General features: G+C 38.9%; 1 protein-coding gene across 1 annotated transcript in view; it reads left to right on the forward strand.

Annotated features, from left to right (window-relative positions):
* Positions 1–8,704, forward strand: part of prkci (protein kinase C, iota) — a 30,934-nt gene extending 22,230 nt beyond the window's left edge. Inside the window, exons 14-18 of the mRNA XM_034886710.1 lie at positions 3,391–3,516; positions 4,002–4,081; positions 4,432–4,521; positions 7,104–7,219; positions 7,314–8,704. Coding sequence (XP_034742601.1) covers positions 3,391–3,516; positions 4,002–4,081; positions 4,432–4,521; positions 7,104–7,219; positions 7,314–7,401 — 500 coding nt within the window. The 3' untranslated portion in view covers positions 7,402–8,704. The remainder of the gene's footprint in view (positions 1–3,390; positions 3,517–4,001; positions 4,082–4,431; positions 4,522–7,103; positions 7,220–7,313) is intronic.
* Positions 8,705–10,074: the final 1,370 nt, after the last annotated feature.

Raw genomic sequence — 10,074 nt, forward strand, 5'->3', positions numbered from 1 at the left:
TTTGGAAAATGGCTGCAATGAAACAAAGAGTGAAAAATTTAAAGGGGTCTGAATACTTTCCGTACCCACTGTACAGTGGAGAGAAGTATTTGATACACTTCAGCAGTGTATCAAATTTCAGTTTTCCTACTTACAAAGCATGTAGAGGTCTTTAATTGTTATCATAGGTACACTTCAACTGTGAGAGATGGAATCTAAAACAAAAATCCAGAAAAATTACATGATGTGACTTTTGTGTTTTTTAAGATTATTTTTTTGGGGCATTTTAGGCCTTTATTTGATAGGACAGTTGAGGATATGAAAGGGGAGAGAGAGGGGGATTGACATTCAGCAAAGGGCCGCAGGCATGATATGACTTTTAATTTAAAAAAAATTATTGTATTGCATGACATAAGTGTTTAATACACCAAAAAACACTGCAGCAGGGATTTTGGCCCACTCCTCCATACAGACCGTCTCCAGATCCTTCAGGTTTCGGGGCTGTCACTGGGCAATGCGGTCTTTTAGCTCCCTCCAAAGATTTTCTGTTGGGTTCAGGTCTGGAGACTGGCTAGGCCACTCCAGGACCTTGAGATGCTTCTTACGGAGCCCCTCTTTAGTTTCCCTGACTGTGTGTTTTGCGTCGTTGTCATGCTGGAAGACCCAGCAACAACCCATCTTCAATGCTCTTACTGAGGGAAGGAGGTTGTTGGCCAAGACCTCGCAATACATGGCCCTATCCATCCTCCCTTTAATACGGTGCAGTCGTCCTGTCCCCTTTGAGGAAAAGCATTATGTTTCCACCTCCATGCTTCGACTTTTGGCTGGTGTTCTTGGGGTTGTACTCATCCTTCTTCTTCTTCCTTCCAAACACAGTGATTGGCGTTTAGACCAAAAAGCTCTATTTTGTCTCATCAGACCACATGACCTTCTCCCATTCCTCCTCTGGATCATCTAGATGGTCATTGGTAAACTTCCGATGGGCCTGGACACGCGCTGAATTGAGCAGGGGGACCTTACCTGCGCTCTAGGATTTTAAGCCATGACGGCGTAGTGTGTTACAAATGGTTTTCTTTGAGACTGCGGTCACAGCTTTCTTTAGGTCATTGACCAGGTCCTGCCGTTTAGTTCTGGCCTGATCCCTCATCTTCCTCATGATCATTGATGCCCCACGAGGTGAGATGTTGCCTGGTGGCCCAGACCGAGGGAGATTGACCATCATCTTGAACTTCTTCAATTTTTTACTAATTACAACAGTTGTTGCCTTCTCACCAAGCTGTATGCTTATTGTCCTGTAGCCCATCCCAGCCTTGTGCAGGTCTACAATTTTATCCCTGATGTCTTTACACAGCTCTCTGGTCTTGGCTATTGTGGAAAGGTTGGAGTCTGTTTGATTGAGTTTTTTGGACAGGTGTCTTTTACAAAGGTAACAAGTTCAAACAGGTGCAGTTAATACAGGTAATGAGTGGAGAACAGGAGGGCTTCTTAAAGAAAAACTAACAGGTCTGTGAGAGCCGGAACTCTTACTGGTTGGTAGGTGTATGGTATGAATGTCATGCAATAAAATACAAATTAATTATTTAAAAAATTATACAATGTGAATTACTGGATTTTTGTTTTAGATTCCGTCTCTCACAGTTGAAGTGTTGCTATGATAAAACTTACAGACCTTTTAAATGCTTTGTAAGTAGGAAAACCTGCAAAATTGGCAATGTATCAAATACTTGTTCTCCCCACTGTATAAAAAAACAAGACATTTGCATAATAAGATCAAACTTACATCGATATTTGGTACTAGAGCATAAACATAAAAAAAAAAGCTAAAAATGGGCCAATAAACAAAAAAGCAATAAAATAACACCTTCAAAATAGGCAACCACTATGTTGGTAAGGAAGAGTAACATGTATTAATCAGAAAAGTGTTAACAGCCATTGAGAACAAAGGTTAGGTGTAGTCTACATCATAACTGAGTGCTGCATGTAATAATATCTATAATTATAATAGAAATGAGAAAAAGGTCTCCCTGGTTACCAAAAGAGGTATCCTAGCAATAAGATCTCCTGTTGAAGGATCATCCCTGTGTTTTTGCATGTTATCAGTAAAATAGTAGAATAGAACAAAGCCATTGTTAATGATGTTAGTAACATTATTAACATAAAAGTTAACATAATTTTCCTGAAATGATGTGTTAAAATGTCCTGCTGTAAAAAAGGACTATAGAAAACCATAACATTCAGGGTGAACAGTAAACCGTACCAGCATCAAAATTGCGTTATAGGCACATACTGCACTGTTGGACGCACTGCAATCACTCTACCTCATATAATCCATTTCAATGCCTGATAAAAAATTGTAAACTAGCCAAGTTTCCTTTTTATATGAAGACAAACCATTTAGTTTATCTGATAAATAACATAATTAGGCCTAATTTAATTCCACATGTGCTACTGGCATCCAAATACAATTACTGTGAGAAGAGTGCAGCAACATGATAAAAGGGGCAATACAAGCGCCCATACAAGAGGCTTCCTTACATTCTTTGAAAAGTCAGAGAATATACAATAAACGATCAAAAAATGTATTATTTGTGGAACCTTACTACAAGTAGGAATGGGTACTGATAGATTGTGACGTGTCAGAATCCTCTGTTTTTCATCAAGTTCCAATGTTGAGAGAATCACTTATCAAACTTTGTATCTGTCCTTGCTGTTTAAAAAAAACTAAAAAAAACATTTCATATATTCTGATGCTCAATTTATTTTCAGGTTGTGAACATTTAATTAGCCTGCCACTAAATATTCTACTGTGTCTGTTCCTGCCTCCGCTCAAAGAAGATCAGTAGACTTTTAGTTATATTAGCCTTAAGTTATTAGGTATCCTAACAAGATGTGATAAATGGAGTGAATCTGGATTTTAATTTGATCTAATGCTATCAAACCCTATCCGTTTGCGCCATTTTTGAAGTATTTTGGTCTTAAAAATAGATGATGTAGAGCAAAAACAAGTCAGATTTCCGTCTTGGATACACTGTCTATAGCTTGAAAATTAACGTAACAGTTTTTACATATCACTGTATATTTCAATATACTGTCGTTAAGCCCTAATGGCTTGCTCTAATAAAACGTAAAAAGCAGTAAAGTATGACATTTGTTGTCAAGGGATGAAAGCATGCAAATAGACGGATGCTTTCATGGTGGGAGTGGTTGCTATAGTAACTCTAAAATAAAGGTATGCTTTGTGCAAATAAAAGAGAACATTAGTTTGATCAGAATTTTGCTATAACATGTACCCTCGTTGCTATAAAGGTACTATTTTGTTTATCTATAAGGAGATTAGATGGAATGTCATTCTTTAGTTTTCTTCTTTTGTAATAAATATGATTTGTAACATCAATGTTTATGTGTTTTCAGGGTTTAGTGTGGACTGGTGGGCGCTGGGCGTGCTGATGTTTGAGATGATGGCGGGCCGGTCACCCTTTGACATCGTCGGGAGTTCTGACAACCCAGACCAGAACACAGAGGACTACCTCTTTCAAGGTAACGCACACACACGCGCACACACACGCGCGCACACACACACACACACACACACACACACACACACAGCTAAAGTTTATAACTAGAGGAAAATAGCAAACACATGCAACACCTTTGCATTGACATCTTTCCAAAGGCTACTTGTCCCAGTAGCATGCACATACCATCTGTTACAGGGAAATGTGTGAATGCATGTCGTTATCTCATTGTCAATACTGCTTCAAAATGTATTTGTGTTTTCTTGTAACTGCTAAAAGAGTGCTGAATTTATGTGAATTAAAAATGTTACTGAAGTCATTTTTCAAGACAGTTGTATCAAAAACCATTGACGTTTTATTGAAAGGCTTCTGTATACGCTCAACATGAGTTTACTTGACAGGATTGAGCTCATAATTTCAGCATTGTCAGCGCCATATTCTGTCATTTTAGCCTCAAGGGAGCGTCTGTCTCACCCCCCTCCCCCTTTTTCCTCTCACCTACTGCAGTAATATTGGAAAAACAGATCAGAATCCCCCGCTCTTTGTCAGTCAAAGCTGCCAGCGTTCTCAAGGGATTCCTCAACAAGGTAAGAAGGGGTCAGACAACAGTGTTGGCTCCTGCTGGCCCCTGAGAATGACATTAAGGCCTTAGTGGGAGTCAACTGCCATCTCTCACTGTCTTGCATTCTTCTTTTTTCCAACCCCTTATTTCTGTCTTATTGTGGCTCTTGCACCTTTTCACCTATCCATAATTAAAAAAAATATTTTTTACTTTTTTCTTCACCAAAATCCACTCTTCTTTTCCACCTTTCTTGCAAATTCAATTTTTTTTTGCCCCCCACTCTGCCTTTCCTGCCTGTCATCTGACTTTTTGACCGTCTCCTCCAACGTCATCTCATACTGTCTCTCACCCTTTAATTCACCCTCACTCCCACAGGATCCCAAGGAGCGTCTAGGCTGCCACCCTCAGACAGGCTTTGCCGACATCATGGGCCATCCATTCTTTAGAAACGTCGACTGGGACCTTGTGAGTCACTTTTTTCACTTACTATTCTCTCCATGTTTCTCTCTCTTCTACTTATCTTGAGTTGCCTTATTTGTTGACTTAAGCACGGTTTTGATCATAATTTCAAAAGAAGGAAGTGAACGACGGTTGCCAAATAGGTCAAAATCAATCCATATATCGATTGCATTGAGAAGAAAAAAACGAAAGCTGCTACTAGACATGGAAGGTCAAATCTAAATACATGTTGTCACCCTCTTTCTCTTGCCCTGCAGGACTAGAAACTGTGGAGGCTGAGGGTTATTTGCTATGGCATGAGAAACATGTCCTTGTGGAAAGCAGGCAGATAGACATTTAGAGGACTGCAAACTAAATGGGGCATAGGACTGACAACAGCAGATAGGCTGACGGACTGACCGCGGTGGGAAGCCAGACATAGAAAGGAAATGAGTGGAGACGGATCACTGACTGACAGAGGCTCAAAGACAGAATTGCGGGATGTTGGGTTACAGATTACAGAGTCCATTTCCTTTTAATCCATCAGATTGTGAAACAAGTAGTCATTGGGAAGACATTCATGAATTCTAATTCCAGTTCCTTTGTAAAGGAATTAATTTATTCTAACTTCTTTGTGAACTACTAACCTATTAGGAGAGGTTGCTATTACTTTCTCTAAACCTGGTTTGTAGTCTTGGTCATTGAGAATTTCATTTGTTTGAATACTTCCTTAAAGCTCTCTGTGACTGGTGTTTGTGTCTATGTGTAATTTGTATATATTGTTTTTTCTTTAAAACTACAGTATGTAAGTGGAATTATGAATGTGGAGCAGGGTGTTGGAAAAGAAGTGTTGGAACATCTGAGAGCCTGTATTAACAACAAAAACACAATATTTAATTTACTATTTTATGATACAAATCCAAACACTGAGAAGCTGGCACCAGAAAATACTTGAGATCTGTGCTTGATAAATGACTAAACATATCAATTATCAAAATAGTTACATTGACTTATTGACGAAACGTTAAAAAAGTTTTATGAACGGAAATTTTTACACAGGGAAATCTATTGCCAGTTCCAGACAAGTAAAGGCTGAAAAGATAATACCAAAACTACTAAAAATGACAAATTACTTTTCTTCTTTGACTCAAGACACACACTAGTTGAATTTAATATTTTGGTGCATTTTACTCTGATAAGCTAGAAAGCCAGTTCATTTAAAAATACATAAACTACATACACAAATAAAAGAAACAAACCGCTCGCCGTCTGTCGTTTATTTTTTAGGGATAAGAAGAGTGTGTGCGGGGATTAACATTTTTAACAAATTTATAATCATGATTATGTTTGTATAATTCAAACTGAGGGAAATGGAATTGAAAAAGTTATATGGTGTTGTTCAGGCTGGTTTTAATCTCATTTTAGACACACGGATATTACCTGAACACAGACATGCACTGGTGGATGACCAGACAGTCTGTCTCTCTCTCACTCACCCCCCCCCCCCCCCCCCCCCCCCCCCCCCCCACACACACACACACACACACACACACACCCACAACCACACACACACACACACACACACACACACACACACACACACACAGAAACACAGACACACACACAGACACACACAGACAGAGCCAGGAATCACCATGACCTCTTTTTCCCTGTTTGGTCTGGAGCAGGGACCCGCAGTCGGTCAGAGTGTCAGTTTACACCCCTCCCTCCCTAGTATCTCTCTCTCACACACACACACACCTGAAAGTTTGCCCTGCAGTGCAGCCATTGGCCTACAAGGGGAGCATTCTTCCAGACAGTAGTGTTAAAGTTTAGAGAAAGATGAGGCACTCTGAGTTACCTCTCCAATGTAATCCATGGTGCTGGGTTCAAGGCTTGATCAAGGCTTCTCTGTATGTTCTCCTTATTGTCCTGCATACAGACACATTATTGATTTAATGTAGCCTTGTAATACCCACATCAAATTTAACATCTGACAATAGTACACAGTGATATATAAATTGAAATGAGGTTGAGTCTAAACACTAAAACATAGCAGGATAGAAGAGAGAGTTTATTCTGGATAGATGCGGCGTTTGCAAGGCGCATTGACCCCCAGGAAAGCAGTCCAGCAATGGAGACCACATTTCAGTAAAGGACAGCTCATTACCCTTCAGAACTGCAGCGACCCTTTCATGAGGGAGGACCCTGACTATCCAGGCTACATTAGTTTGACTATCACTCTTGGGCTGCAACTAACGATCACTTACATCATTGATTAATCTGCCATACGTTTTCTCAATTAATTCATTGGTCATATAGTCTTTAAAATTATTCAGTCATATTGCATTCAAATTCCAAGGATCTTCATTGACTATGATAAGATAAAAGCAGCAAATACCTTATTTTGAGAAACTGGAACCAGAAAATGTTTGACGTTTTTGCTTGAAAGTTTAACCAAAATTATTGAATTGATTATCGAAATATTCGCTGATGAATTGTCAACATTACTTTACAGTTTAAATAAAGATTTAGTGATTAAATGTGTTTCTAATGTCAGTAAAGGCAGATCGAGTTGTTCTTACCTGGTTCCTGTGTTGTTATTTCAGCTGGAGCAGAAGCAGGTGGTCCCTCCGTTCAAGCCCAACATCTCAGGGGAATTCGGACTGGACAACTTCGACGCCCAGTTCACCAACGAGCCTATCCAGCTCACACCTGATGATGAGTGAGTCTCCATTTATTATCTTACTTTTTCCTCATATTAACATTAATATAACATGAATTTTTCACTTGGTAAAAATAACCTTTTCTCATTGTAGTGATGTGGTCAAGAAGATCGACCAGTCTGAATTTGAAGGATTCGAGTACATAAACCCACTCCTGATGTCAGCGGAGGAGTGTGTGTGAGGGAACGCGACACCTGCGCTCATACACACCTCCCACACACACACACACACACACACACACAATCATGCACGTGTTACGTGGGGGTCTCAGTGTCTTCAAGCTGCATGGTTACGAGACAACCCGGCGACATCAACCTTCTGTTTGACGGCCGCACATGCACAGTAGAACGCTTTTTTTTGCCAAAACCAGTCTCACACTCTGCCATTTATAACCACTTGCCCTTAAGCCTACCTTCTTTTTTAATTATTTTTATATCATGTAAATCTGCACTGATATCGATTTTTCTCATCGGGGTCTCTTTATCGGGAGCCAACGAGGCTACAGAGTCCTTAAAGGTTGCTGTACACAAGCAGGAGATGAGGCACAGCCCCTGACAGATTGACTGAACATCCTCTCCTTCCAGCTGGTTGGGTGTTTTCAATGCCTATTTTATTTGTATATATATGAATCTACTATAAGTGTTAGACAAGGCCTTTTCAGCTTCAAGCCACAGTCGGACATAACTGACAACTTAAACATAAAGCAATTTTGGATATAGCTTTGTTGCAACACCCCGTCTGTAGATGAAAGAATCATAACACTAGCCTTTTCAAAAAAACAAAAAAAAAAGATAAAAATCTATATATATATTTTTTAATTTTACAACATCATGATGTTGTTCAAATGTATTACCAGTCCAGCCTGAGTATCAGAACCAAAAAGGTTAAGGCTTGGGTTGTTTAGATAAAAACACAACATCTGGAAAACAGAAGGCGTCATCTTCATGTCCCATCTGCCCAGAATGAAGGAACGTATACAGCAGCATCACAACACTAATAATGAGTTAATACTATTAAACTGTGAATGAAAGTGTTCGCTATGCAGGGGAATGGGCTGGAAGAGTAGCACGTCATACCTGAACGCTGGAGCACAGGTACATTTTGCTGTGCAGACCATCCATGAAATATCCATTTATACAGGACCAAAAAGAAAACATTTTTCTGAAAATGTTTTGCTGGTGTGAATTAAAAAGTACAGTATACATAAGGAAGATGTGCTGTCCTAAGTCATAGAATTGATATATTCCTTCTTTTTTTTCTCCTTTTTAAATACTATGCCTTTTCTGAAACGTCATAATTTTTGGGGGTACTTTCTCCATTCCATGTATGTCTTTCGTTGTAAATCCAAATACGAAGTGATTGTTGAAATGAGAGCTTGTTCAGAAGTCCAAAGCTTCAACGCAGTACCTACTGTAAACTGTGTCTGCTGTGCTCCATTTTTATCGTATCCATCATAACCCAAAACAGATATTTTGTAAACTGCTGCTAAACAGCTTAAAGGCTCTATAGAGCAGCTCTCTACCCCCTGACTGTGACGGTGCATTAGCCTCCAGACTCTCATCCAGTCAAAGCTTCTCTCTACTTGGAAAAGGTTTTCGGATACCATGGGGACCGGAGAAACTCATTCATCTGTTACGCATGTTACTTTATCCTTTTTGTGAATTTGATTTCATTTTGAATCGTTATTATTTTTTATTTTTTTCATCACTACATTGATTCCAAAATGTTACTGGGTGAACCCAATGGGAACTTTATTTGTTGTGTTTGTTGTGTTGGGGATGTTTACCACCCAGAAGACTCTGCTGACGTTTATTATTATTATTATTGTGCGAGGATAAAACACAGACAGCAAAATAAACATTTTATTTCTCTTGTGGTAATATGTGCTCATGTCAGTGTGGGTCTGTCATTCATTTAAAGGAGAGCGCCACCGATTTTACACAAGTCAGTTGATCGTTATATACACATCTAGGTTCATATTAAAACAGCTGTATAATTTCTGCTGTGGCTCTGGAGGACCTTTGTCAAGTCAGAAAATGACCCTGAGGATGTCATAGTGATATCATCAGGGTCTTGAGTTAGACTTAACATTTTAAATCTTTGGCAGAAAGCCCGCCCCAAAAACCGGGGCAATGATTTACATTTTTTATACTCATTTTCTCACTATAAAATATATAAACATTGCAGCAATGCATGAACCCCAACATATGTAATAAATGTAAATTAATGTTAACTCTTGCATTCCTGCAATAAAATATTTTAATACAATTTTTTTAACCTGTCTCTTACAAGTCCTGCAACATTACCCAAGTTCAATACTTAATTGCTAGTGTATCCACTTAATGTTAAAATAAAAGTTTGTATATCCTTAATGAGTAGAATTTACTGATGTTTAGTAAATGTTTTCTGGTTTTATAAAACCTGAAAAAGTGGTTATTTTCCATTCTTTGTAGGCAGACACAGAATGAAACTGTTAATGGAAAATACATGAACGAGACAACATATCTTTGAACAAAATGGAAATTTCTTGGAGGAGATCCTGTGTAGTGTATTTCCTGTTTAAAGAAAGAAATAATTGGGTGCAACGTTTTTATCATGTTAAATCTCATCTTTCTAAGTTTCAGAACTTGCATTTAACTTGCAATGTGAAGTAACACCAGTAATGAGAGGTCAGAGGATCACCAGAGGAATGATTTCATAGCAATGCATCCGTTGTCGAGGCATTTCACACAAAAAAAAATATTAACCTCATGGATGTCTGAAGAATATCTGGAGATCCCCCGAATCAATATGCTCTGGGGGTCAAAAAAAAGTCTACCCAGTTGTTGAGATATTTCAGTCTGGACCAACTGAC

The sequence above is a fragment of the Etheostoma cragini genome, chromosome 12 (assembly GCF_013103735.1).
Source record: "Etheostoma cragini isolate CJK2018 chromosome 12, CSU_Ecrag_1.0, whole genome shotgun sequence".
Lineage (NCBI taxonomy): Eukaryota > Metazoa > Chordata > Actinopteri > Perciformes > Percidae > Etheostoma > Etheostoma cragini.